General features: G+C 57.6%; 2 protein-coding genes and 4 non-coding genes across 10 annotated transcripts in view; all 6 read right to left on the bottom strand.

Annotated features, from left to right (window-relative positions):
* Positions 1 to 16,890, bottom strand: part of MTCL2 (microtubule crosslinking factor 2) — a 29,098-nt gene extending 12,208 nt beyond the window's left edge. The window contains exons 1-5 of one of the 2 annotated variants that reach the window (XM_088175136.1): positions 16,171 to 16,890; positions 8,459 to 8,683; positions 6,778 to 6,936; positions 4,227 to 4,289; positions 333 to 1,565 (exon numbers count right to left, since the gene is read on the bottom strand). In XM_088175136.1, coding sequence (XP_088031262.1) covers positions 333 to 1,565; positions 4,227 to 4,289; positions 6,778 to 6,936; positions 8,459 to 8,683; positions 16,171 to 16,890 — 2,400 coding nt within the window. The remainder of the gene's footprint in view (positions 1 to 332; positions 1,566 to 4,226; positions 4,290 to 6,777; positions 6,937 to 8,458; positions 8,684 to 16,170) is intronic. The other variant, XM_088175137.1, reaches the window with a different exon arrangement.
* Positions 16,891 to 21,221: 4,331 nt separating this feature from the next.
* Positions 21,222 to 25,816, bottom strand: LOC106853036 (uncharacterized). Of its 4 annotated transcripts, none has more exons than XM_088175144.1 (6): positions 24,905 to 25,816; positions 24,445 to 24,549; positions 23,830 to 23,879; positions 23,071 to 23,124; positions 22,476 to 22,553; positions 21,222 to 21,624 (listed from the first exon to the last, which is right to left on the bottom strand). In XM_088175144.1, the coding sequence occupies exons 1-3, from the start codon at positions 25,406 to 25,408 to the stop codon at positions 23,832 to 23,834; spliced, it is 657 nt and encodes a 218-aa protein (XP_088031270.1). In that variant the 5' UTR covers positions 25,409 to 25,816; the 3' UTR covers positions 21,222 to 21,624; positions 22,476 to 22,553; positions 23,071 to 23,124; positions 23,830 to 23,831. The 4 variants fall into 4 exon arrangements, with proteins under 4 accessions (XP_088031270.1, XP_088031268.1, XP_088031271.1 ...); XM_088175142.1 differs by having other exon boundaries at positions 23,071 to 23,216; positions 23,733 to 23,879; positions 24,905 to 25,090; XM_088175145.1 differs by lacking the exon at positions 23,071 to 23,124 and having other exon boundaries at positions 23,733 to 23,879; positions 24,905 to 25,802.
* LOC148221844 (small nucleolar SNORD12/SNORD106) lies at positions 22,654 to 22,744 on the bottom strand. The gene has a single exon (XR_015807432.1). It is a non-coding gene; the product is annotated as a small nucleolar SNORD12/SNORD106 (small nucleolar RNA).
* On the bottom strand, positions 23,317 to 23,407 carry LOC148221843 (small nucleolar SNORD12/SNORD106). The gene has a single exon (XR_015807431.1). It is a non-coding gene; the product is annotated as a small nucleolar SNORD12/SNORD106 (small nucleolar RNA).
* LOC148221842 (small nucleolar SNORD12/SNORD106) lies at positions 23,980 to 24,070 on the bottom strand. The gene has a single exon (XR_015807430.1). It is a non-coding gene; the product is annotated as a small nucleolar SNORD12/SNORD106 (small nucleolar RNA).
* LOC148221841 (small nucleolar SNORD12/SNORD106) lies at positions 24,618 to 24,702 on the bottom strand. Its single transcript, XR_015807433.1, has one exon. It is a non-coding gene; the product is annotated as a small nucleolar SNORD12/SNORD106 (small nucleolar RNA).
* Positions 25,817 to 27,399: the final 1,583 nt, after the last annotated feature.

Here is a 27,399-nt window from a genome sequence, read left to right as displayed (position 1 = left end):
GTCGAGCTAAGGCAGGGAGAGCAGCCAAACAATCAGGCCCTGCTAAGGTGGGATTGCACCTGAGAGCCCCTGGCCATGGGCAGGGCAAGCTTGGCACAACCAGCCTGTGCCAGGATGTCCACTGCCTCCCGCCCTGGGCACACTCTGTTGGAGCAGAGTCCTACCTTGTCCCCGGTGCCACTGGCATGCAGTGAGGTGTTAGTTTGGATTTTGCTCTGGAGAGGCAGGAGGGAGGTTACGTTGGGGATCAGGATTTGCTCCGTTAAAGCAGGAGAAAACGTGGTGGCAAATAAAGCGGCAGCTGCTGTGAGGGATGTGGGAAGAAGCCATACCTGGAAGTCGGAGGCATGCTCCTTCTGCAGCACCTCTTTGGTGACGTCGTGGCTGCTGGGACTGGAGAAGGGGAACGAGTCCATGTGCTCCTTGAAGCCGCCGGTGAGGTGGTCCACCTTCCTCACAAAGCAGCCCAGGTCCTGCTGGAGCACACCCAGCCGCATCAGCAGCACGTTCATCAGCTTGGCATCACTGGGGCTGTCAGCAGCGCTGCCCACCGCCTCGCCCAGCAGCACCCCCACACACTCATTGTCCAAGCAAGCCTTCAGCCCCGAGGTGAACCCGTTGGCATCCGAAATCAGGACATCGATCGCTTTACTGACCAGTGTGGCCTGGTCTCGGATGCCCAGCAAAGTCTCCAGGTCCTTGGGCTTGAGCAGCTTGGCAGGGCCATCGGGCGCCTTCCCACTGCCCAGCCCCCTGTCCTGCCCATCAGCGTCGCTGCCGCCCAGGCCGTCCCTCCAGCCGGCGGGGGGGACGCACTGTGCCGAGTCGCCGGCCTCGGCGTCGGTCTCCAGCATGGGCCGGGTGCTCTGGCAGGAGGCCAGGTCGCAGCGCTGCAGGTTGGAGAGCAGCACCCTGTTCTCGTACTGCAGCTTCTTCACCTTGCCGCTGAGCTCGCTGATCTGCACCTTGGCCGTGGCCAGCTCCTCCTGCGAGGGCTCGCTGACCACCGAGCAGCTGTCCTCGGACAGCGTCACGTCCAGCTCGTGGTCAGACTTGTACTTGGTCAGCTCGTTCAGGAGCAGCTTGTTCTGGTCCTCCAGCTCCAGCAGCGAGCGCCTCAGCAGCTCGGCCTCCTCCTCCACGAACTGCAGGTGCCGGCGCAGCTCCGCCACCGTGTCCCCTGCGTCCCCGCAGCTCGAGACGCCCACCAGGAACCGCGAGTCCTGCCCCGGCAGCTCCCTGTCCCCCTGGCCCTTCATGTCGTCCATCTCCGCCCGCAGCCCGCGGTTTTCCACCTCCAGCTCCACTATCCTCCGGCTGAGGATGTTGGCTTCCTCCTCCACCAGCTTGAGGTGGACCTTCAGCTCAGCCTCCCGGGAATGGGGAGAGTCAGCCAGCTCCTCCACGGAGAGGGAGCTGTCGAGGTCCCCATACAGGGACCTGTATTTCAGCAGCTCCTCCTTCATGCCATCGTTCTCCTTGGCCAGCTTGGTCAGCTTCTTGCACATCAGGGCGGACTCCTCCTTGGCAAAATGCAGCTGGCACTTCAGGTCTGCGCTGTCCTCCTGGGGACCGAGAGGGGCTGGGTATTAGAAAGATGCTCCCAGAGCTCTGGGGACATGCCACCCTCCCACTCCAGTCATCCCAGGGAAGCTGCTGGCTCTGCTCCTGGATGGGGAAAAGTTTTGACACCCATCCTGTAGGCTTTCAGGGTGAACCTGGAGATGGGACAGGATGCCCTGGATGAGGAGACCTGTGGGTCTTACCCCAAGAAGGACATTGAGCCACCACCAGGATGTGTGGACCAAGTCCAGCCTGATCCACACCAGAGCAGAGGGGAAGGGAAAGCTCTCAAGACTCCACAGGGTTACTAAGGTTTCCTCCCCAAAACTGGCACTGCTGCCATTGCAATGCCCTTGTCAGGGCTCTGCTCCTCTCGCTCAGCCCCTCAGTGTCATCACAGGGCATAGAAGCAGCTGAAAACCTCTCAAAGTCCCAACCCCCAGCCTTGCTGCCACCACCTTGCCAGGGCACTGAAAACCCAGGCAAAGCCTCAGCACCAGCTCGCTAGTCCCTTCCCAAGCCCCTCTGCTTCTCAGGACCGTTTCTCCATGTGTTCCGTTTTTATTCAGCAGTTAGGATCTTGGCTGCTTGCCCAGACAGACCGTTTCTCTGCTCTGGGAGCTTTTTGGATGGAGGACCAGGATTTCCTGACGTCCAGCTTACAGCTTCCCGTGCCCTGGGGTCACTCGAGTGCTCTGAGCTCTGGCGTGGTCACTGCCAGGAGGGACCTGCTGGGCTGTGACCCTCACCTCCCTGCAGCCGCTGGAGCTGGGCACTGCTGGAGGTGGTCAAGCCCTTTGGCTGGGTGGCTGCTGGCCCTGGAAGGCCTCTGCCTGGCTGAACTCACCCCCTTTCCCCTTTCCTTGGCTGGAAAAAACAAGCTGTCCCCTTCTTTGGGTGCTCTGGAGCCCCAGCCCCCCCAGCCACACCCACACTCACCCCAAACCCTGCAGCAATATTTACTCTGCAGACTTCCTGGACTGCTCATAACAAGCCTAGGGGTGATGGAAAGCTGGTTCCCATGAGTTTGGGGTGCCATTTCTTTCCTTAAATGTTCTGCTGTGACCACAGGAACCACCCTGCTGCACTCCCATGCTTGTTCACCAGGACACGACCTCATTAAGGAGCATTAAAGCTGTGCCCCCCTAATTAGGTGAGGAGATTAGGGGAGGGCTGGTGCGGGCAGGGCAGACATGACCTCAGTTCCTGTTTTTCCAAGAGAAAAAAAAAGCAAAAAAAAGCAGCAACCCAGTGTGTCCCTCTATGCCTTGGTATCAGCAAAGAGACACACACACATCTCCAAGACCACCTGCAGTGCTCCTGGGGTCTGGGCAAACCTCAGTGCTGAATCAGTCCCTCCACAGCTCCATTTTCGGGGAGTGCTGAGGCTCACCCAGCACAGACAGGCAGGAAAGGGGCCCAGGAAGCCACAGATGAGTCACAGCATTTATGCCTGCAGGGCCACCAGCCACAGGGAGCCGATGGGGGCCACATCCAGGGGCATCTGCACCCGGGGAAGCCCAGAGTTCCTGGAGCATTGATCCCACCACAGAACTGGGGCCACCATGGCCCCAAGCTGAAGAGTCTTAGCTCCATGGGGGTGTGGGAAGCAGAGAGGGGGGGGTTGTTTCCTGGCCCAGGAGGATGCAGATGAGGGGCTTCAGCCTCAGGAAGGAGGTGATGGAGGAGCCCACTCAAGTCAGGGCAGAGCTGGCTGTAAGTGCTCTCTGGGGAAATGAGGGGAAGGATGCTGGGACCATCAATTGGCCAGAAAGGGCTCTCAAGAATGGAGTTAACAGGAGGTGATAAATAAAGACTGAAAGGGAAAGTCTTTGAGGGCCTGGGGGTCTCTGTCCTATGGCTGCACAGAAGGGCCTGTGCCAAGAAGGAGACAGGTCACCCAAACCCCTTGGGATGCTCCGGGTTCCTGCCATGAGACACTCAGCAGCATGTCACGAGTGTTTTTACATGGTCTGCCTCCATGTCTCAGCTTTGGGGGAGCAGATCCATTCCCCAAAATAAACCCTTCAGGTCTTTTGCCTTTGAAAGAGGATTTTTCCTCTTGCCTTTCTATCCCTGCAACAGCAGCTCTGCCTCTCCGAGCCCTGGTAACAGCATTAGCGAGTCACAGCAGCTCAGCTCAACAGCAAGTGACAGCTGAAATCCTGCTGCCACCAGCAAATCTCCCTTCCCTGTGCTGCCCCAGCAGCCTGTGAGGCGCAGGAGTGGTGTGGCCTCCAGCCACCCCCACAGGGACCCTCTGCTCCCCCAGATGCTGTGAAGCTCCCAGACCACCCTCAAGCACAGCTGCTGGCACTGGCAGGAGGGACACGGGCTGCAAGAGCCACAGGAGCAGAAGCAGCTTTGCAACTCCTTCAGCTCCTTACACAGGGAAAGGGTTAAAGCCACAGCCTGGCCACTGCTGCTCCATTGATAAATGAGACAAGGGAACGGTTGAGGACAAAGAGGATGGCCCAGCACATCAATCCCTCCCTTATGCAGGGGCTCTGAGAGGCAGGAAAGCTCTGCAAAGCCCTGCAAGAAGGGGATGGCGCTGTCATGCCTAGATTTACTCCTGGTCTGGGCTCAGTCTCCAGCTGGCACCATGATCTGGGGGGTTGGTGGGTCACTGGGGCATGCCCTGGGTGCTCAGGTGCTGATACCTGCACTGATGGCTTCTTCTCAGTCTTGCCCATGGAGCGAGACCCCCGCTTCTTCAGGGAGTTCTGCAGGAAGAAGAGAGAGTTATGATCCACAGCAATGGCACTGCACCCCAGCAGTGACAGACAGACAGACAGATTCAGTGTGGGTGCACATTGACACTGACATTCCCAGGTGCTCGTGGACTCCAGGAAAACACACGAGCCCCGGTGGGCTGAGGGAGACCCTTCGCTTTGAGGGAGCTGCACTGGCAAGCTCACATCATGAGGTTTGGCCAGAAATTCCCCCTGCAGGCAAACGAGCAGTGAAAAAGCAGGAGTGAGCAGGAAATGAGCCATGGAGAGTGGAGAGGCTGAGTCACTGTCCCTGTCAGGGCTGGATGGAGCAGGGAATCCAACCCCCACCCCAGGCCAAGGGACAGCTCTCAGGACATTCCAGTGTGGGAGCAGCAGATGATGACATTCCCCATCGCCTTTTCCCCAAGCAAGGGACGTGTCCTGGTCCCTCAGCAGCACGATGCTGACTCTGCTGTCAAGGTCACAAGGGGACATAAGGGACAATGCCCAGGCTAGTGAGCACAGCTAGGAGGTGGGGAAGGCGGACAGAGCAATAAGGCAGACCAAAAGCATGGTAAAATTGCAGGTGCCCAGAGCAAAACGAGTTATCTGGGAAAGGGAGCTTGGGCAAGACCCTCAAGAACATCCACACAGCCTCCCATGAGCACTGGCTGATCCATGCAGCTGCCCTGGACCTATTTCCAAACTGGTGCTGAGGCCCAGCAGCCAAAGAAAGCAGCTGTGAAATGTAAGCTGCTGCCTGTGCCAAGGTGCTGGGGCTCCAGGCTTTCCTATTAAGGCCACGACCATCCCTGGAGCTGCTGGAGCTGCAGAGCCTCTCCCAGGGGCTGGTTGTGCCACATCACATCCCTCCCCCACACTGTGCTGGGGACTGGGCTGGCAAAGGGCAGCACCAGCCCCAAACAGCCCCAGGCACAGCCCCCTGGGGTAGATGTGGCTGTCACTGCTCGAGGTGGCCATGGCTGAGGGTCTCATGGCCAAACTTAGTGTGGCAGGCTTGGCATGGGGTACCCACATTGATCCCACTTTTTCCTACTCCTTCAGGGGACAGGAGAGGGGAAAATGCCTGTGCCTTCGGGAATGATCCCCAGACAATTATCCAATTATGGCAGAAACCTCTTGGAAGGGAGGAACAATCAGCCCTGAGGGGTGAGTGCAGCCCTGTGCAGCCTTGGCTCTGGCTGCTAACAAGCTCTGCCAGGCTCTGTGCCCTGCAGCAGCAGGGAGGAGGAGGGCTTTTAGCTCACATTGTCTAATGTTTGCCTAATTAGCACTCTGCAATCAGTGAGTAACCCCAACGCCCTTGCTAGCCTGGGGATGCGCCATCCTGAGCTTGGGGACCATCTCTGAGCCTGTGCCAGCCGGCAGTGTCCCCAGGGCTCAGGCAGTGGCTGCCTCTCGGAGCTCCCCATGCCGACCACACAACCATTTTCCCTGCCTGTTTTCCGAGTGCGGGAGAGCTCCAGCCCAGCTCCCACTGCTGCCATTTGTTATTCAGCTCGCACTCCCGGCTGCAAGGGAAACCCATTTCATGGCTGTTAGCGGGGGATGCACAGCCCGGGGACCAGGCACCCGGTGTGGGGGATGCTGCTCCGTGTCACCGGTGCGGGGATGGCTGAGAGGGGATGGTACAGCGGGATCCTGCAGCTTCCCAGGCGCTGGGCTCGGCTTTAAGCAGGGATGGCCCCCGACATCACAAGCTGAGATCCCAAGCGAGCAGGAAGCAGGGTGAGGGAAGTGAGAGCCTTCCCTTGGCTGTGTCTCCTCCCCCACACTGCCCTGATGGCTCAGCCAGAAATGCATCCCGAGGCTCCCCGGGGACCAAAGGCATCCCGGGCAGTAGGGAAGTGGGTTACAAGGGCTGCAATGGATCTCAAGTCCATGCTGTCACCAGGATGCCTTTCCCGTCACCGAGGCTTACACAGATCTCAGTCAGAAGCTGGTCCCAAACACAGCATGACGTGGAGTGCTCTGGACCTGTGCAGATGGATACATCTGTGGCTGCCCAGGACACAGATGAGATCCTGCACCCACCCAGCTCCACAGCACCACTGGGACACAAGTGCTGGGACATCTCAGCCCAGTTTGAACCTGCAGGATGTAGTCAGGATACAGCCAGCACCAGGCACTCTGCCAGGGACAGGGACCTCACACATTATGTGGAGCTTTGCCCAGATGGAATTGGGTATGGCCCAGGGGGCTGGGCTGAGCAAGTGGCCAGGGACATGTAAAGTGTCCCCAGTGCCACAGTGGGGAAGTCCTGTAGCCCTGGATGGGGCAGAGCCAGCCCGTGCCTGCAGGGTGGGATGAAGCATGCCAAGGGCAGGTGCTGCTCGGGTTTCACAAGCATCTGTAGCAAGGTTTGTGTTTCAGTGACTCAAACACGGCTGGGGGATCCCATGAGCCAGGGCCAGGACACCTGCTGTGAGCAGAGCCTTGGGGACGTCTCCCAGTCCCCCTCCTGTGTCCCACTCACCTCTCTGAGCTTGTCCATCTCGTTCTGCACCACCTGCTTGGCCAGCTCGGTCTCGATGAGCCGCTGCCGCAGGTCCTCGTTCTCCTCCTCCAGCCTGATCCTCTTCTTCTCCACCACCTCCAGCTCATTGTGGAGCCGCACTGAGACGTCCTTGGCCACCTGGGGACACAACAGGGCTCTCATCAGACTGGGCACAATGTGCAGGGGGCTGAGACTACACCTCCTGGGCACCCACAGTCCTCATGCAGAGATCACCAGGCAGTTACTGAGACTCTCTGGAGGGGGGTCACCGTGACCCCCCGGCCCTTGTGTCTGTCCCCTCAGTCATGAGCTGTGACTGCTCTTGTTCCTTCACCAGCTGCAAGGCTGCTCTGCATCCCCACTCCCTGGCCAAATCCTGCCTTCTCCAGCCCTAGCATGACGCTAGGAGATGTTCATCACCTTTTTCCCATACCACAAAGCTGGAAAAGCCCCTAGAAGGCTGGAAGAGCTGGTAGGCAGCAGCAGAGCAGGAAGCCTGTCGCTGCAGGCAGCAGCTGTGCTGGTCAGGAGAAAGGCGAGCTGCTGCATCACATTACAGAAAAACCAGCAGCTGCCCCGTGTAAAGGGTGCCTACATCCACCCCAGAGCTCCCCTCTCCTGCACAGGAGCAGTCCCCAGAATAAAGGGAGCTTCATCACATGAAACATTCGCTGCTGTATTTGCAGGAGAGCAAAAACTGTCCCAAATGCCAGCGGTCTCCTGCACAGCCTGGGATATCAGCACTGTAGAGGCAGCAGCAAGCCCTGCTGCAGGGCTGGGGGATCTCGGGCCATGGGGTCGGGCTCCTGCTCCCCCGAGGATGGGCTGTGCTTTCTTTCCCAGAAAGGGAGAATCTGGAGGGGGTGTTTTTGGCAGCAGCAACCCAAGGCGGGGGGGAGCTGCTGGGTGGTTTGGGGAGGGGTTTGGGGCCCCAGCAGGGATGGGGAGCGAGGAGGGTTCACAGCCCCACACTTGTGGCACATCTTGGCTGCAGGACCAGCTGTTTTCTGCTCAAAAAACAAAGTTAGTCCCGAGCTGTTGCACATCCATCCCGAGCTGTCTCCAGCTGCCACTGCACCCCCTCTTGGCAGCCGTCTCGTTGGTGAGAGCCCTCAGCAAACACTCACCAGGCTCCTCGAGGGCGAAGCAACGTCATCCTGCAGAAATCCTCTTGTCCCTGCCCCAGCCCCGCATGCCACCATGCGTGGGGCTCTGCAAGGTTTTCCCGATGGCCGAGAGCAGCAGCTCCCAAGCCTGCAGGGTCCTGGTCCTCACACTCCCTCCCTGCACACTCGTGATGCTCCATCCCGCAGTGGTGGCCCCATCCCATCCCATCCCCATAGGAGCAGGATAAGGGAGCTCAGCCCCAGGGCACAGGGCTGGGCTGGGCTCCAGCCTGCACAGGATGAGCCTCACATATGCCACATTGTCAGGCAGTGCTGGTCCTCTCCACCACCAGGATCCCCTCAGACCACCTGTGAGCACTGCTCCCACATCAATAATGCTGGCAGGGAATTATGATGTCTCCAACAAAACCGCACATCACCACAAACGGCACATCCTCACAGCGCTCCCTGCACCTCCACGCCCACAACTCATCAAAACCCCCTCTGGGGGCTCTGGGGGTTGCCTGGGTGGGGAGGTGCCCTCGCAGGCTGACCTTGACGTCCTGCTCCAGGCTGTGGATGAGCTCTCCGTCCACCTGGCCGGTCTGTGCCACGCGCAGGCTGCGGCGCTCGGCCTTGCGCAGCCGGTACTGCAGGATGCGGCACGTCTTGCTGGCCTGGTCCAGCTGCTGCCGCAGCTCCTGCAGCTGGTACACGTCCTCCTCCATGTAGACATCCCTCATCTCCAGCATCTCAGCACGCAGCTCCTCGATCTCATCCTGTGGGGAGATGCTGTGTTAGATCCTACAACTTGCTCTGCTCTCTTTTCCCCTGAGATACCTCCCCACCATGGCTCTCCATCCATCCATCCCATGAGCCATTTTCACAGGTCTTCAAACCCTTGGGCCAAGCCCAATCCTTGCAGGCAAAGGCTCAGAGCCAGCTGGATGCCATCACTCAGAAGTGAGCCAGTCACCCTGAGAGTATTTGTGGTAAAAGAAAGAGGAAGGTGGGGGAGGGAGAGGAGCTGCAGGAGCAGCTCAGGCGGCAGCCACGGGGACAAAAATTAGGTTATCTTTGGAAAAGATGTGTCAGGGAGGCAAGGGAGGGAAGGAGGAGATGGCAGGCGAGGACAACTGCTAAGGGAGGCAACGTGGGGACATGAACCAGATGCCACTAGTGCTGAGGTTGCCCCTTGCTTTTCTGCCAAGCAGCAGTCCTTGGGCTGGGTCCTCTGTTCCACCTCTTCCCAGTCACATCAGCTCTCCCAGTGACCTCCTCCAGTACAGCAGAGCCTCTGCCACAGAGCAATTGCATCACTGTCACAGCAGAGCCAAGGGTGACATCCTGCTGGTACCAGCACTGACCCAAAGCCTCCTCCAAGGCTGTGGAACACAACTGCTGTGGGGTCTCCAGTGCCACCTCCTCATCCAGAACAGGACTGTGATCATTGGGGATGCTCAAGGACTGTCTCCTCTGGTCCGTGGGGACTGACCAAGCTCTGTCTACATCACCATGAACATGGTGTCAACCCGAATCCCCCAAGCAAACTCCCCAGCCATCACACTGGCTGTTCTCCTCAACAAGACCCCGTGGGACCAGCACACTCCGGGGAAGGGATCAAGCATCTGCCTTCCTGCCAAAACCCCTGCCACTAAAGACCTCCTGACATTGCCAAATGCAATTACCACTTGAGAAGTGAGTGGCTCACACTGCCACTCTGCTCCATGGCATGGTCAGGGAAGGAACAAAAGGATCTGGCACAGGCATTGGGGATGCTCAGCTCTGATTCACCCTGGGCAGAGGGGACAGGGCACTGCTCCCCACATTGCTGTGACAGTGACCCAGAGCCTGAGATGGCAGCTCTGTGCTGGCTCTGCCAGGCACTGGCACAGTGGCTGCCACACTCACCCGGCCTGACAAAGCCCCAGCTGCAAGAACTCCCCGAAAAGAGAAGCCAAGCCTGGGGAAAGGGCCGGCAGCTGCAGGGACAAGTCACAGTCGCTCACTGTTGGCTTTAAACACTTTGTGACAAAAGAGGAACGTCAATTAGACAATCCCGGATTATCCCCTGGCCTGGGCTGCCAGCACCATGGCCACCAGTGTCCTGTCACCCTCCACTGCTCTGCTCCTCGACAGGGGGTCTTGAGAACAGATCTGCTTCTGTTCTGTCTCAGAACAGAACCAGCCCCGAGGCTCTGAGATGAGCACAGGCAGTCCTGGGATCACCGGGCCAGGCTGTTCCAGAGACAGCCAGAGACTGTCCTGTGAAGGGGAATCACTGCAGGCACGTCTGGGAAAACCTCCTGGACAGGTCAGATGTGAAACCCCCCCAGGAACGAACCACATATGCTGGCAGACAGCCCTGCAAGGGCTGGGATGCACCTTAGGGTGACAAACTCGATGGGAACCCCCCACCAGCACTGTCAGCTCCCCACCCTTCCCACCAGCAGGGCGACAGCCCTGAGGGCACCAAAAAAAAAACCCCATAAACCAAACCAGCCTGAGAGCTGGTTTATAGCATCTATTCCTTGGGAGGTGCCATAGAAAAGAAAGGCATTATGGGTTGCAGGTGAGCAGGCACACTGCAGCAGGTGGGGGAGAACAGCCTTTCACCACCAGAGTCAGGCAAATCGTGGCTTGAATGCAGCTGCAATCCCCTTTCAGTGCTGACCACTCCAGCTCTCACTTGCCATGCGGCTTCCCCAGGCAGCAGCTGAGCAGGGCAGGGAGCAGGGACCTTGGAAAAAACCCAACCACATCTTGCATTTGCTGGAAGGAAGCCTGGGCTTGCCCTGCTAAAGCTCCTGCTTGTTTATGCTTTGGGTTGTAGCAACCGTTATTTTAGGGGGAGGCCGTGTCCAGCCTGGGCAAAGCCTGGAAGTGCAGCCATGGAGTGGAGCTGGGGGGATTTGCAGCACTGAGGGCTGGGAAAGCAGCGTCTGTCTTTGCTCGTGCTGCAGGAATTCACCCACATCCCATAACACTGATAAATCCTCTGAGTGGATGCAGCCTGGCAGGCGCACAGCCTGCCCCAGTTTACCCCATGGAGGCAATGCTGCTAAACCACAGTAAAGGGATTAGGATTGGAGAGTGGAAAAATGCCAGGAAACTGGGAGAGAGCTTGGAGACAGCTGATCTGCTAAGGCAGCACATGGGGGTCCCCTCACAGCTTCAGGCTCATGATGGCCACAGAGCCTCACCCTTTGCACCTGAACATATTCTGGAGTTGATGCTCAACTCAGCAAAAAAATCGGTTTGGATTAAGGTGAGAGCAGAACCAGAGGAGGGGAGGACCCCCACAAAAACATCCCAAATTCAGGGATGGCATTGAGCATGGAGCACTGTAAGTGATGTTAAACGAACTGTGAAATGGTGACAGGTGGGCAACACTGAGGAGGAGATAAATGACTTCTCTCCAACACAAATGCCCCTGGGGACTACCCAGCCGGGCCACTTGCCCTGTAAACAACAGGGTGCCCATCTCTGTGTGGTGTCACAGCCTCCCAGCACCATGGGCTGCCCCCCTGCTTGTCCTCCAGGATCACCCACCACTGCATCCCGCTCATCCCATCTCTGTAGCAGCAAAGATTTCACCGTGCTTTCACACTACAAATCCCCGGTCTTGGAAAAAACGCTGGGAATCCAGAGTCCAGAGAGACTCATTTGAATGCCCCAGGGATTGTGTGCAGAAGCAAACACCCCATTTCGTGGCTGCAGGAGCCAGGTTATGCTCAGTGGAGCAGCTCAAAGGACAACCTACCTTCAACCTCCTCTGCACAAACCTGGGAGACACTGTCTCTCCCCGGGGAGATCATTAAAGAAACTAAGAAACGGAAAGGTGGGATGTAAACTGCCTGTCTCCAGTTCAGGAAAAAGAAACCAGGCATTTTTAGAGCAGGAGGAGGCAACAGCTGTGTCCACTCTTGCACTTAAAGGACATCAGCTTTTTCAGGAAGGGCTGAGCTTTGGGGTGATGACCCTGAGCAGTGACAGGGCAGGAGAGGGACCAGTGGAGATGGCAGAGCAGAATGCAGACCAGACCTATTACAGGTTGCAGAAGCAGAACTAAACCCTCAGATCTCCTGCCCAAGGGGAGTTACATGTTGACTTTTTTGCACCTGCAAGAATGCAACAAGCTCTGAGCAGAGCAGGGGACACACACTGCAAACCCAGCAGGACCTGCTATCTCCAAGCAGCACAAAACAGCAAGGGACACCAAACAGGCTCATGCAGGGCTGTGGTGCCCCTGACAGCACAACCCTCTCACCTTGCCAGCCCCAGAATCTGGGGCACAGCCAAGCAGCAGCAGCCTGCCCAAGGGCAGCATTTTGGGGGGCACAGCCCTGCCTGCACCCTCCAGCCTCACCCCCAAACCTCAGCAGAGGAGGAGGAAGGGTGGGAGCTGCCTGGATGTTTGGCAGAGCTGCCTTTGTGCAGAGCTGGGGCTGTGCTGGCAGTGGGTGTGCCTGTGGCTCACCACGATCCCCGTGCAAAAACGGGGATTACTGTGCAGGAGAGCAACAAGCACGGCTTCCTCTGAGATTACTGCACAAAAGCAGCAGCTTTCAATTAACTCTGAGCACCCGTCAGGCAGCACAGGGAATTATCTCTGAATTTGCTGCGGAAAAAACGCAAAATCAGAGGGGATTTTTAAAGGAAACTGCCCAGGGTGCCCAGACACGTCCCCTGCCAGCAAAGGGAACCCAGAAAATGCAGTGCACCAGAAGCCCATGCCAGGGTGCAATGGGGGAAGGATGGGCAAGGCACAGCCATGTCACACACAGGGGTTTCTCTGAAACAGCGGTGCATGAACAGCAGCTCTGACAGCAAACACTGGCCATCCACGGCACCCTGGAGCTCAGTGCATCAGCCTGTGTTCTGATCCCTGCCCCGGGCTCTCATGGCAGCTCCCCCTTGGCAATGAGAGTGAGGGAAAAATCAACATTTCTCAGCTTTACACCTGCCCCCATAAATTACCAGGCAAACAGCTGGGGGCTCTCTACAGCCCAACCCATGCTGTGCACCATCCAAAGAGGCTGCAAAGCCCCTTCCAGTGTGGCTGCTCAACAGAGCTCTATTCCCCAGCTCTGCAGGTGGTTACTGGGATTTCCAGGCATGGGCCCTGCCCCTGTGGGCAGCAGCAGAGCAGGGGCTCAGCGCCAACCAGGCTGCCCAGACACAGCCCCCAATGCCCCTGTGGGATGCTCTCAGAGAGCCCTTTGCTGGTGGCATCACTACCTTGGGAGAAACAAGGCACCCAGCCATTCTAAATGTATCTCCACAGAGCTGGGAAATGCATGTGAGCCCCCAAGGGATGTGGGATGACTCAGGGCAGGCAGCAGGAGGGGGACAGGCAGCAGAAAAGGGCAGGCAGCACTGTGCTCCCAGCCCTACATGGCTCTTGCCTAAACCCCTTCCCTTGGAGAGGAGAGGAAAGGGTTTGCAGGCATCCCCTCCCCTTGCTCCAAACCCTCCCGTGCCCACTCTTTGTCTGCCTGTCACTCCACAGCTGCTGCAGTATCACATCTCACATTTTCCAGCCTGCTGAGCAGGGCTGGGAGCTGCTCTCCATTGCATGGCTCAGCAACAGCGAGATGGGGCAAGGACACCAAGCCACCTCCTCCCTCACCAGGCTGCCAACCTGCCTGTGAAAGCAGCCCTTTTTGGGGAAACGCTTGGAATAACCCATTTGGGGGGGTCACAGCAGGTGCACAGGCCTGAGAGCAGGGGCCAGAGGAGATCCCAGCCTGCCCAGCACACCCAGGAGGAGGAAAGCAGTCTTCCCCAAATCCGGTTTGCAAAGAGAAAGGGGTGAAGTGTGCTTAAACAAGTCGGTTTTATGATGGCAGCCGAGGAAAGATGGGACGTGAGCTGGCCCTGCTGGAGCACTGCTGGGAAGCTCCCAAACCCAGCGTCACACGGGTGTAGTAGCACCACACACGGCTGGCTCGTGCCAGAACGTCACCAAAGCCCTCCCACCCCCAAAAATCCTCATCTCGCTCTAAATACGCACTAGGTTCTAGCTGGTGCTGATGAATACATGAAAAAAAAATATTCATTTGCAGGTTTTTGGGTGAGTCCCAGGAAATAAGTCACCTGGGATAAGTCTGATTCATCCACACCCTAGTGAAGAAGAGCTGCATGGCATGATGGACAGTGCCAATCCCTTGGGTTAAGGCTTTTACCACCCCAGCCACCTCCTGCTCCAGAGCCAGGAGAAGCGAGCTACAACACGGAAACATGGATATAAGCAGGATGCACAAGTCAGGGAGGAGACACCAGTGCTGCCAAAGAAGGGATGGTGCCACCAGCATCCCCATGGCCATTCTTAGTGCATGCCTCCAGCAGCTCTACCCTCTCCCACTGCTCCTGGCCAGAGGATTTCAGCTGCCACTCCTGAGGGCAGGTAGATCACTGGCAGCCTGCTGGCCTGCAGCTTGCCAGGAAGGAGATCACGTGGAAATGGAGGAAGCGCTCGCTCTATCCGCAGGAATGGCAGCGCTCACACGCGTGCTCTTGGAAACCCAGGGGTCTCATCTGTGTTTTTCCAACTCCCAGTAAATCAAAGCCCATAAGCTGTTGCTGCTAATTCTGGCAGGAGTTGGGACACCAGCCATGAACTGGGGCTTTGCTAAGGGACAAAGGGCCTGATTGAGCATCTTCAGTGCATCATGCAGTGCCCACCTCCCGGCTGGAATCCTGACTCTTTCACAAACTTGGGCAGCAGCAGAGGACAGCTGGCCTGACTTCCAGCTTGCAGCACCCTAAAAGCAGCTGGGAACCATTGGTACCCAGCCTGAGGTCGCCAGCAGGTGACTGCCCAAGCAGCTCAGCCACAGTTCCACCCTGAAGGAGAGCAGAGGGCACAAAATGCCTGCAGCCGCCCCAGGACGTGGCACCTGGTGGGTGCCGGTGCCCATCAGCCTGACGTGTGACCAGAGGTGGGACACGTCCGTGTCCCTGTCCCCTCACAGCACATCTGCCCTGGCTCAACCACACCCCTATGAACCAGGCAGACCCGGAAAAAGGCCCCAGGGAGCACAGGAACCAGAGGGAAGAAGAGAGCTGGAAAATGTCCCCAGGGTCTGGCAGCAGCAGCAGCAGACAGGGAGAGCAGCAGGGAGCCATGCCCGACTGCCAGGCTATGCCCAGCTGCACGGGGTCAGGTTATGCCATACTGTGTCCCAGGACGCCCAACAGGGCTGAGCACATCCACACCAAGCTGAGCTGTGCTTTGCTAAGTTGTGCCAGCCCAGGCTGTGCCAAGCCTTGCCATGCCAAGCTCAGTACATGCTAGGCTTGGTCATGCGGCACCCCATGTGCCGTGCCAGGGCAAGCCACGCCCAGCTAGGTCACGCCTGGCTAACCTGACCCACCTTGTGCCAAAGGCTGCCCTGTGCCAAGCCATGCTATGGAACACTGAGCTGAGTGGTGCCCAGCCACACCACACCATGCTGGACCATGCCCAGCTGAGCCATACTGTGCCAAGCTGGGCTCTGCCCTAAGTTTAGTGTGGCCATGCTAGGCTTAGACAAGCCAGGCACTACATCTTGTCATGTTACGCTGTGCCAAGTCAAGCCCAGCCACAGCATGCCAGGCCACCCCTGACTGTGCCATGCTCAGGGATGCCAGGCTGGGCTGAGCCATGCCAAGCCCTGCACCCAGCCATGTGCTGTGCTGCCCATCTGAGCCAGGCCAGGCTGAGCCAGGCCATCCTGAGCTGAGCTGTGCCCAATGCCCAGCCATGCCTGGCATGCTGAACTGCACCAGGCTGGACCCGAGGATGCTGTGCCACACTGAGCTACACCTTGGGATGCAGTGCCATGACACGTCATGCCATTCCCAGGGATGCTGTGTCATGCTGAGCCATGCTTTGACATGCCATGCTGTGCCATTACCATTGCCAGGGATGCTGTGCCATGCTGCGCTGTGCACAGGGATGCCACGCTGTGATGACAAGGGATGTTCTATTGTGCCCAGGGATGCTAAGCCATGCTGACCCTGCCCTGGGATTCAACACCATGCCATGCTAAGGCCAGGGATGCCGCACCATACTGAGCCATGCCCTCAGATGCCCTGCAAAGCTCTGGGACGCTAAACCACGCTATATAGCCAGGGATGCTGACCGTGACTGACCCGTGCCCTGGGATGCCATGCTGTACCACTACTGCCCAGGGATCCCCTGCCACACCGAGCCGTGACAGCGATGTCACTCCACCCCGAGCCGTGCCAGGGATGCCACACCACGCCGCGCCGTGCCCACCTTGAGATAGTCGTTCTCGGAGCGCAGGTCCTCCAGCTCGCGGAGCAGCCCGTCGGTGCCGGCGTCCAGCAGCTCCTCGGTGAGGTCGGAGAAGGCGAGCGAGGTGCTGAGCTGCAGGCGGCTGCTGGCCACGGAGGCGGCCGAGGGCTCCTCGGGCAGCGGCGACGCCTCTCCGGCCGAGGGCGGCGGCGGCGGGGCGCTGCCCGGGGACTCGCCATCGCTGCCGCTCAGCCCCAGCTCCAGCGACATCAGCTTCGCCTCCTCCGAGGCGCTGCAGTCCGACACCTCCGAGCTGCTGTCGGTCAGCCCGGACCCCGGCCCGGGCCCGGGCACCGAGCGGGGTCCCGACCCAGTCCTTCTCGCCCCGGGGGCCGCCGTCTCGGCTCCGTGCCGCCGGCCCTTCGGCCGCGCCGCACCGCGCCCGGCCGGCCCCTTGCCGCCGGCTCGGGCCCCCGCCGGGCCGCGCTTGTCGGGCCGCCCGTCCTTGCCCCCGCCCGGCCGCCGCGGGTGCGGGTGCGCGCCGCTCGCCGCCAGCCGCGGGGCCGCGCCCGGGTGCCCCCCGCCGCCGCCGCGCCGGCTCTTGGCCAGCGACCAGCCGGGCACCTCCTTGGGGCGGGCGGGCGACGGCGCCCGCTGCGGCTTCTTCTTCCTCTCCGGGAGCAGCGGCGGCGGCGGCGGCGGCGGCGCGGGGGGACCCGGCTCTGCCGGCGCGGCCTCCATCTCCCGCTGCGCTGCGCTGGGCTCGGCCCCGGCTGCGGCTGCGGCCCCGGCCCGGCCCCGGCCCCGGCTCCGCCCGCCGCCGCCGGGCGGGGACGAGCGCGGGCGGCGAACAAAAGGCGGCGGAGGGAGAGTGGGGGGAGGCGGGCGGCCGTGCTGGCGGCAACAGCGACCCCTCCGCCCGCCCGCAGCCGCGCCATCCCACCCTGCCACCGCCTCCCGCAGCCCCGCTGTCCCTCCCAGTGGATGAGGGCATCCCCGGTGGATAGGGCATCCCCGCGGTGAGGGGGTCCCCCCCGATGTCTTCAGCAACGCGCGTCCTTTGGGGAGCCGTGACATGGCAGGTCCCTCCCGGCGGGTCCCTGGAGCATCCCTGGGGACGGTGTCATCCCGCGTGTCTCCTGCAGAGCAGGTCGCTGGGGTATCCCTGCGGAGGAGGGTTACTCCGGGGCATTTCAGTTCCTGGGACACCCCTGAGGATAAGTGTCCCTCAGGACAGGTCTGGGGAAGGAAGTCCCCAGGGTTTCCAGAGCACTGAGAGTCCCCTGGGTGTTCCTGTAAGCGCAGGTCCCCCGGGGCAGTCTCAGAGGCGAAGGTCCCCGAGGGATGCTGAGGGTGACAGCCCCCCGGAGCACCACTGTCAGTGCGGGCATCCTCGGAGCTGCTGGTCCCCCATGTGCCCCGTGGGTGGGAGCTCCCGGGGACCCCTGTTGGCGACGATGCCCTGAGACAGCTCCGCTCCCCGCCGCGCTGCCCAGGGTCGGATCCAGCTGCCATCCCAACAGCAGGAGCGCGCACAGCCTCTCCAGGGGGAAGCCTGGAGCAGCGAGTGCCTGTTCAAGTCTGCTCCCACCCACCCGCCACGTCTGTCGTACGTTACCAGCCGGCCCCAAACCCACTGCGGAGCATCCAAAGGCTGAGTTTGAAAAATGCTCCTCGGCTGTATTTGTAAAATGCTCCTCTGTGCTTTCCCGCGCAGCAGCACGGCCGCCGTGGAAGCGATGCTCTGCTGCATCACACAGATCCCGTCACCCCCTCGCTGCTCAGATTCCATTTTTAATGCTGGGCAGCACAGCCGCAAGCCAGCGCCTTCTTTTGCCCGGGGCAAACCCGATTCTGGCAGAGGGGCAGAGCCCGCTGCACGTCTCGGTCCTAATCTGCCCAAAATAAACACACGTGGGGTTTATTAGGACACTGCTCAATACCCCTCTCTGTTCAGCTCTCAGCCCCCTGCCCTCCTCCCCAAGCACCTTCTGGACACAGGATGGGATTGCATTCCTACTCTGCCCTAAACCAGCTGTGCATTCCGCACGGGAAAATCAGGATTGTATGGCAAACCCAGGCTTTTGTCGCAGGTATCACTCCCTGCGGCTCGTGGCCTGAGCAAGCGCTGTAAATTGGTGTGTGCCTCTGGCCACGGCTTGCTGAGCCCCCCTGTGGCTCCATGGATGCCAAGGCGGTGTCTCCAGCCTGTCAGCAGCTTATGAACGTGACAAGAGCGATGTGGGTGGAATAAGGGATCCCAGGAAGACGAGAGGGGCTCTGTGTCCCAGCCCCGCGCTGCAGCACAGCCACTGCACTGGGAAAGGAAGGTCCCTGGGCATCCTGCTCTTTCCAGGATGCATCGCAGCCACAGGTGCCGTTTTCCAGGCTCTGGCACCTCACCTTGCAGGAAAGCAGGCTGAGCAGTACCAGGTCCTGCCCCACAGCGCAGGGCACGAGGGATGGGCGGAGGATGGCACGGACCTGCCCTTCTGTACGTGCTGCAGAGCAGCCCGAGCCCTGTGCCCAGGGCTAACGGGAAGCTGCTGTCCCCACGGCTCGCAGCATCATTAGCGGCGCCGTGCCTCAGTCCTGCATGACTGCACATGCCCTGAGCGGGACGGCAGGCGCTGACCCACCAGCGCTGCGCTCATTAATGATGATCATTAGTTCCGCTCCGAGCAGTGGCTAATTGCGTAACACTGGGCACACGGTGGCTGCCCTGGAGGAGCCACACAGCTGCAGGGGAGCGAGGGATGAGGGCAGCATGTCCGCAGCCTGCTCCTTGGGAACAACCCCCAGGATGCCCCAAATTCTGCTTGGGGCTGAGCACAGAGTGAAAAAGGCTTTCCCAGAGAGCAGCCTCCCTCAGGAAGTTCACCTCCCAGGCTCTGCCAGATCTCATCACTCACAACCTGCTTGTTGGAGCCAAGGACTCATCCCTGCCCTCCCAGCCTGACTCTGCCTTGTCCCCACTCCTGTCCAGATTGCTGTACTTCTATTGGGATGGTGTGGCCAGGTTTTGGTGGGGGGGGAGGTGAGAAGGTGGCAGAAGCTTCCCTCATGTCCAGCACAGCCAATCCCTGGTGGCCCAAGAGGGATGTAAACCCTGCCTGTAAACCTGGCCATACAAACCCAATGCAGCACCTGAAAGAGGACAGGACATGAAGCCCATCACAGTGGGATTGCATCCACAGTGCATCCAGTGGTACCTGTGCATCCCCACAGGCATGTTGTGTCTCACCACCTTTGCAGAGCTGGCAACAGCCTTTGGAGGCAGGTGAGGGCTGAGCCCCATTCTGGGACTGCTGCCCAAGGGAACAGGGCTCAAAGGCGGGAGCAGGTTTGGGGTGGAAGTGGGAGGGATATTACCAGACCTCAGAACATCCCCTGGGGCTGGAGGCAATGCAGGCAGCCGGGTTTAGAGCTGAGGCAAGGCTGCCCTGTGCTCACCATCATCACCCTGGCACCAACTCTGCTGGAGGGGACAGAGCACTTCATGGCCAGAGCCCTGCCAACTGATCTCATTGATGGTCTATTGTAGTAGTTAGTCCTGAACTAGTTGTTCCCAGGAGAATTATTCAATAAATTTGAATTAAATGTGGGCAGGCAGCTTTCTGAAGCCTCTGAAAGGAAAGCAATGAGCTTAACCAGCCCCCTGGGCCCTCAGGAGGTCTGGCTGGCAGCCAGCAGGAGCCAGGATCCAGCACATCCCTGAGCAGTGCAGAGGGAAAGGTGTCCTCACCAGCATCCCTCCACTGGAAATGGGGCTGGGGCTGTTCTGGCTCTCAGCAGGGCCAGGCTGTGGCTCTGCTCTCCAAGGCAGCTCTCCTTGCACAGGAACAGCAGCTCCAAGCCAGCCATCGTCCAGAACACACTGACCTCCATCTCCTCATTCAAGTCATCCAGCAGACAAACTCGGGAGCTGACAAAGGCCAGCAAAAGTCAGGCTGCTTCAAATTCAGAGTTAAACCTCCTCATCCCCACCACTTACCAAAGCAGTGCAGCAAGAGATTTTTTAACAGGGTTGTCTGTTCTCCATGGCTGCTACAAGCCCAAGCAGGGCGTGTGCCGGTTCTCCGTGCTCCAGGAGGTTCTGTCATTGCTGCATTGGGGTCCCTGCAGTGTCTATAGGGGGGGTCTATGGGGTCCCTGCAGTGGCTATAGGGGGGTCTATAGGGCCCCTGCATTCGTTGTTTGGGGTCTCCGGGGTCGGCGCCGCCCAGAGGTGCAGCAGCGGTCGCACAGCGCCCCCTGCCGGCCGGGCACAGGAGCCGCAACCCATCCCTGCAAGAACCCAAACCCTGCCCCAGGAACCCCAAACCATCCCTGCAGGAATCCAAACCCTGCCCCAGAAACCCCAAACCATCCCTGCAGGAATCCAAACCCTGCCCCAGGAACCCCAAACCATCCCTGCAGGAACCCAAACCCTGCCCCAGAAACCCCAAACCATCCCCGCAGCATTCAGGGGTGCCCAGGATCAGTAACCTACCAACCATTTCAAATTTATCCTGATGCAGAGCTTGAGACCTGACCTGAGCACCTGCTCTTGCCGAGCTAATGAACATGCCAAGAACACGTTTCAGCTGCATCTGTCCCTCCAGCTCCCCACTGGACAAGCACGTTGGCAGCTCTGCTCATTACATTAATGGAAGTAATTGTATTAGCAGCAGTTCTGGTCCCTCACCAGTAAGCAGTTTCAAGAGATCATGGCTGCTTACATTAATTGAATATGAAAAATCTCTACTCAATTGAAGACTGCTTTGAATGTTGAATAGTAGCTGATTTTCCATCATTGCTGCTTCCTACTTAGCATGCACACCAAAGGCCACTATGAGCTCAGACACAGCACAAAAACTGATTATTTATGCAGAGGCCGAGCACAGCCTGCACCTCTCCCTAGACCTGCAGCACAGCAACAGCCAAAAGACTCAGCCAAGCATCTCAGTCCAGGGTGTGTGGAGCTCTGCTCCATATCATGCCTCTTCTCTTGGCTTGAGGCAGCAGGCTCTGGGAGATCCAGGAATGAGCTATTAAACACGGGTCAAGAGAATTTCAGTCACCAGCCAAACTCACCCATTACTCAGATTTTATTGAAAACAATCCTCCCACACCTGACAGCTGCTCTGAGGAGAGGCTTCCTTGCCCTTCATGACAATGGCAGGATAACAGAGCTGCCAGGCAGGGAATGCGGCCCCTGCAGACAAAAGCATGCAACTGCATCAAACATGCAACAAGTTCCAGAATCCATTCCAGTTACATGCCCTGTACCCAGTGGACAAAAAAACCCACCCTCCATTTAAGCTGGCAGGGCACAAATTCATCACTCCTGACAGCTTTGAGAGGTCAGAGCTGATGGGAATGCTGTGGCTTGGATCAGGATCCCAGGCAGCAGCATGGGAGCAGCAGAACCATCCATCTTCTTCAGCACTGAAACTCCAGCAGGGCCCAGGACAACTTCTTATCAATCTCAACCTGTCAAGAGAACAGCCAACGTTTTGTCTATCCACTGTACCAAAGCTTTCAAATGCACCCCAGTCCCCATAAAAAACATCAGACAAGGGCTGCTCTGCACAGAGCAGAAGTTTTCTCCCTGCCAGGCACTGCAAACAGGATGAACTCAAACTGCACTGTGCGAGCTTTCACAGCAGGACTTGACTGGGGGAACTAACAGAACAAGAAAGTGCCAGAGAAATATTCAGTCAGTTCAACCAGCCCCACCATTTGAAATGAGCACTCAGTTCAGAAGTGTCCTTCTGCTCTCAGAGGGCACAGTCCTGCTCTTCAGGACTTCAGCTCCCCTGGAGACAGAGCAGCTGCACCTCAACAGCAGCATGAGGCAGAACTGGACGAGCCAGTGGCAGCAGCTGTTTATCTGAGGATCTGGTAAGCACATTTTCTGAAGAATTAAGTGAAATGCTAACCTGTAGCCAGGCAGGTTTTCAGATGCCATATAGTTTATCTTCAAGTAACAAAAACAAAACCAAAAGCAATCCCTCCTCTTGCAAACGGACACATTGCTGAAAGCACGACTTCCATCCACTTGTCAGGACATGAGAACCTCCTATTCTGGGGGAACCCCAAAAACTACAAGGAACAAAAGCTCCCGGGATCTTCAAGAAGTACTTTGTAAGTGCTAAAGCCTGAGAATCCCATTCAAGCAGTGTTAAAACAAAGGCCCCTTCTGCAAAACTAATCCCCAAAGCGCCAAACCTCAGGGACTTTTAACTTGTCAAGGCACTGCACAAGCAACTTCCTTGGAAAAATGTGTTATTTCCCATTTTCTCTATTAAAACCAGTGAACACAGGTGAATTAAAAGACTTACCATTCTCTCCCCTGACAAAGAGGCACATGGTGGAGAAACCAGACAATGTCCTCATCACACTTCTGCCTTCACAGTGCCCTGGGAGTAAAGCCAAAGAGAACCATCAGCATCAGGCCCCTGATTCCAGTATTTTGGGCATTTGTTAACACCAGGGTGTGGGGGACAGCACCATTTCCCTGCTGGTGCATCAGACATGATCTGGCTTGAATAGCTAGAAATCAACACTGTCGCTCTGATGGGGAAAAAATTTAGTCATCACTTACACCAGCAAGCCCCCAGGAGCTGTGGCTGCACACCCCCAGCAGCTGTGCCACACTCCCATGTCCCCTGGCAGAGCCATGGCCACAATGGCAATCCCTTTGTACTCCCCTGGCCAGCAGCACCTGCCCCACTGCTCCAGCTCAGCACACAGGGGCAGCTTGCAGCTTCCTGGCCTGCTGGGTGCTGTTCACTTTGGACCCCACGGAACAGGAGGCCCAAACGACCTCAATGCAATGCTGCTGCAGGAGGAGAATCCCTGTACTCAGGTATTTCTTCCCATCTTTATTTTCCCCTCCCTTCTTTTTAAATTTCATTAAACACATGATTCACTTACTTCAAAGACTTTTCATTATTTCCTAGAGGTTCAGGCATGGTGGAGAAAGCAGACAATGTCTTCATCACACTTCTTCACTGTCAGCTACAGCCTTAATTTCAGGTCTCCCCAGGGATCAAACCCCCAACTTCTGCCTTCACAGTGCCCTGGGAGTAAAGCCAAAGAGAACCATCAGCATCAGACCCCCGATTCCAATATTCTGGGCATTTGTAAACACCAGGGTGTGGGGGACAGCACCATTTCCCTGCTGGTGCATCAGACATGATCTGGCTTGAATAGCTAGAAATCAACACTGTCGCTCTGATGGGGAAAAAATTTAGTCATCACTTACACCAGCAAGCCCCCAGGAGCTGTGGCTGCACACCCCCAGCAGCTGTGCCACACTTCCATGTCCCCTGGCAGAGCCATGGCCACAATGGCAATCCCTTTGTACTCCCCTGGCCAGCAGCACCTGCCCCGCTGCTCCAGCCAGCACACAGGGGCAGCTTGCAGCTTCCTGGCCTGCTGGGTGCTGTTCACTTTGGACCCCACGGAACAGGAGGTCCAAACAACCTCCATGCAATGCTGCTGCAGGAGGAGAATCCCTGTACTCAGGTATTTCTTCCCATCTTTATTTCCCCCTCCTTTCTTTTTAAATTTCATTAAACACGTGATTCACTTACTTCAAAGACTTATCATTATTTGCTAGAGGTTCAGGCATGGTGGAGGAAAGCAGACAATGTCTTCATCACACTTCTTCACTGTCAGCTACAGCCTTAATTTCAGGTCTCCCCAAGGATCAAACCCCCAACTTCTGCCTTCACAGTGCCCTGGGAGTAAAGCCAAAGAGAACCATAAGCATCAGCCCCCTGATTCCAATATTCTGGGCATTTGTTAACACCAGGGTGTGGGGGACAGCACCATTTCCCTGCTGGTGCATCAGACATGATCTGGCTTGAATAGCTAGAAATCAACACTGTCGCTCTGATGGGGAAAAAATTTAGTCATCACTTACACCAGCAAGTCCCCAGGAGCTGTAGCTGCACACCCACAGCAGCTGTGCCACACTCCCACCTTCCCTGGTAGAACTACGGGCAGAGAGAGTTCCTGTAAATCCTTCCCCCAAAACATGCCTGGTTTGGCATGCTCCAAGGTACACAGCACAGAGAAATACTCCCCAAAAAACAGAGAACACCGATGTATGGGGGTTCTAGAGCAAAGCTCAAGACAGCCAAGATATTTAACAGAAAAAGAGGGGTCAGGCAGAGATTAACAGTTATTACTGCGCCACCACCCTGGCAATGTGCAGCCCAAGTAATTCAGGAACTCTTTTGGAAAAGCAAATATAAAGAGGAGCGATTTTAGCTCGGTACGGTAGTTATTTTGCAGACTTACCGCCTGGCCCTGGCACAGGCTCGGGCCTGCCGGCGCACACCGGGGAAGCGCCCTCATGGCCGGCCTGGCTCCGGGGCTCCCGCAGGCCTCGGGCTCCGCCGCGCCCTACGGGGAAACAAAGCACAGTGAGTACCGGCAGCAGCGGACGCTCAGCACCGGCCCGCGGCCGCTCCGCTGGGGCATCAGACACGATCTGGCTTGGACAGCGATAGTCAACACTGTCGGTCTGACGGGGAAAGAGTCATCACCGCTACCAGCGAACACCGCGGAGCTCCGCGTGACCTTGCCGGGAAGAGCGGCCCGAGGCCGGTGAGGCGCCCTTGGGGACGGCCCCGAACCGAGCGGGAGCGGGGCGGTCACACGGCGGGGCGGATGCCTCGGGGGCACACAGATAGCCCTGGCCGCCCGCCTCCAGGAAGCGGCAGAGGGGAATCCCGGACCCTCCAACACCTCCACCTACCTCAGCCGATGCGGAGCAAGAGGCCGAGGAGGGCCGCGCGCTGGAATTTATGGGCTCCGCATGCCCCGCCCCGGGACCGCCCCGCTCGTCCCGGGACCGCCCCGGAACCGCCCCGGAACCGCCCCGGGCCCGCCCCGCTCGCCCGCGCTGAGGGGCCGCGATCGCCGCCATGCCGGACGGTGCCGCGGAGCCATGCGGTGGAGCCGCTGCTATTCTGTGGGGAGCAGGGGCCGGGCCGCCCTGTCCTGCACTGTCCTGCTCTGTCCCGTCCCGTCCCGTCCTCCCGCCGCTGTGGCTGGCTCGCAGCCGGGGCAGGGGGCGGGAGGCGCGGCCGCCGCCGCCATTTCGCGGTGCGGGCGCTGCTCCGCATGGCCCGGGCCGTGGAGGCGGCAGCCCGCAGTATCGGTACGCTTGGTTTCCTTTGCTGGGATGGGCGAGCGTGGCTTTGGACACGTAATTTTCTTCTACAAAATAAAATAAAGAACAAGAGTTAAGCGCCCACATCCATCGCGGCCGTGCTGAGCCCTGCTCACTGCTCGCCGTGCCTGCTCAGCCCCAGCCCCGCTCCTGCTGTTCCCGGAGCTCGGCTCGGGGGGACCCTGCCCCTGCCTGCGGTACACAGCACGGCTTTTAGGTGCTTCACACAGTAAATTATGTTGCGTTAAATAGTTTGCCACTGAGTAATGCGAGGAATAAAAGAGAAAACAAAGGATGTGTCTTGAATGAGATCAGGCCAGTTCGTAAGCCAAGCACTGCCGTGAGCGGTGATTTTTATAGCTAAGATTCACCTTGGGAACGGGGTGTGAGTGCAGCGATGCGGCTCTGGTGGAGCCCCGCCACACGCCGAGATCCTGGAGGTGCTCCCCGAGCAGGAGCCAGCAGGAGCGCATCCCCCCGTGCTCATCTCTCCATCCCCCCGTGCCCATCTCTCCATCCGCCCGTGCCCATCTCTCGTTGCCCTTCCATCAAAGGAAGGATATTTTAAGAGGATTACACGGAAAACGAATCTTGTTACACTGCAAACCCCTGTCACATGCACCACACAAAAGGAACTGTAAACGTGATTTGTGTTGCCTAGCTTGGCAAGGAAGGGGAAGTGGGGAGGTCTGAGATAGGCAACAGCTGCAGCAGAACTTGGTATTAAGTTTATTGGATTTTATGTTTGGGTTTTATTCTCCTTGGCAAAACCAGGTGGAAAAGCCCTCACAGGGGCTCACTCTGTCGCATCTCTCATGTGCCAGCACCGAATCATTCATTCTCTTCTCTGAGGAAGGGGAGGCAGGAAAAGAGGAAATGTTCCTAAAACTGCTAAACAAGGCTTTGTTCGATTAAATGTTTCATGTGCAATCCTCTAAACTGCTACACTGTTATGTTCAGGGTTCTTTTAAAATCAGAACTGACTATGAAGAAATACAAACTTTTTTTGGGATACAACCTCTCCTTGCCCAACATAATAACCTAAACCAGAAAATCAGCACCAGATGCCTGCAATATTCTTGACATTTGTAATACAGGTTGTGATTTTCCAGCAAATGGACTTTATTAAAAAATAAAGATAGGCATCAAGAAAGCCACGAAAAGATCTCCCTGAACTGTTGGGTCAGCAGCTTCACTGTGATAGATAAAATAAAACAGTCAGCACACTGATGGGGGTTGGTAAAAAAGCTTCATGAGCTTCTGCCACATCACACACACTGTTCTTTTAGAATAGGAAAAATCCCAAACACAAAATTCACAGAATGGATTACTGCTGTGGCTCCAGTGCTCCCCATTCCCATTTGGCCCTCCTACGAAGCTTTTTGCAAGATCTAGAAGGTGTATTTTAGCTATCTTGCAGGTCAACATTCCCAAAAAAATTGGCACAAGTTCTTTAAGATCTTAATCCTGAAACCAAGACTGATGGATCACAAAGTCCTATTTCTTCCTTGGGGAGTCAGAAACAAGAACTCTGTCTCAGCTGTGTCCTGCCTTTGCTGCACCAGGCACAGAGGGGACAACAGGAGAAGCGAGGGACTGTAGCACTGAGGCAAAGCCCCACTTTAATCCAGAGCTCATGTCAGCTTACCCAGCAGCCAGACAGTGCCACGGAGTGTCCCAGCAGGAGGCTGTGATTGCAGCAAGGGCTGGGACAGGAGACACTTCTCTTACACAGGCCCAGGAGGGGATCAGGGCGTTCAGCAGCACTGAACAGCTCTGTGGCAAAGTGCCTTAACCCAGGTTCCTATAAAACACAGCACTAGCACAAGTGACTGCTGCAGAACAGTCCCAGGAGCAGCTCTAGTCCCATCCCAGGAGAAAACTCAGCAGCAGCAGATGAAGGTGGGGAGAACCTGGGCCCACTGCTGTCAGTGTGCTCCCTGCTTTCCAATAGCAATTGTTCAGTAAAGAGTTTATGAGTTGGAAAAATTTGCAATACAAAGCCTCAGCCTAGCAAGTTTCTTTTAATTTTTAAATGTACAGCATTTTAGTTCTACAAATGTAAAAAAAATTAAAAA

Source organism: Sturnus vulgaris, chromosome 17, assembly GCF_052056855.1.
Source record: "Sturnus vulgaris isolate bStuVul1 chromosome 17, bStuVul1.hap1, whole genome shotgun sequence".
NCBI classification, from domain to species: Eukaryota; Metazoa; Chordata; class Aves; order Passeriformes; family Sturnidae; genus Sturnus; species Sturnus vulgaris.
The sequence above is the reverse complement of the archived record's forward strand: the minus strand, read 5'-3'. Positions and strand labels throughout refer to the sequence as shown.

Excerpts from the sequence above, each read along its gene's own strand:
- LOC106853036 (XM_088175144.1), bottom strand. The coding sequence starts at position 25,408 with ATGTGGGCGCTTAACTCTTGTTCTTTATTTTATTTTGTAGAAGAAAAT. Across the intron at positions 24,550-24,904 it reads CTTGCTCCGCATCGGCTGAG|GGCGCGGCGGAGCCCGAGGC; the intron begins GTAGGTGGAGGT and ends GTTTCCCCGTAG. Across the intron at positions 23,880-24,444 it reads GCCTGTGCCAGGGCCAGGCG|GGCACTGTGAAGGCAGAAGT; the intron begins GTAAGTCTGCAA and ends CTTTACTCCCAG.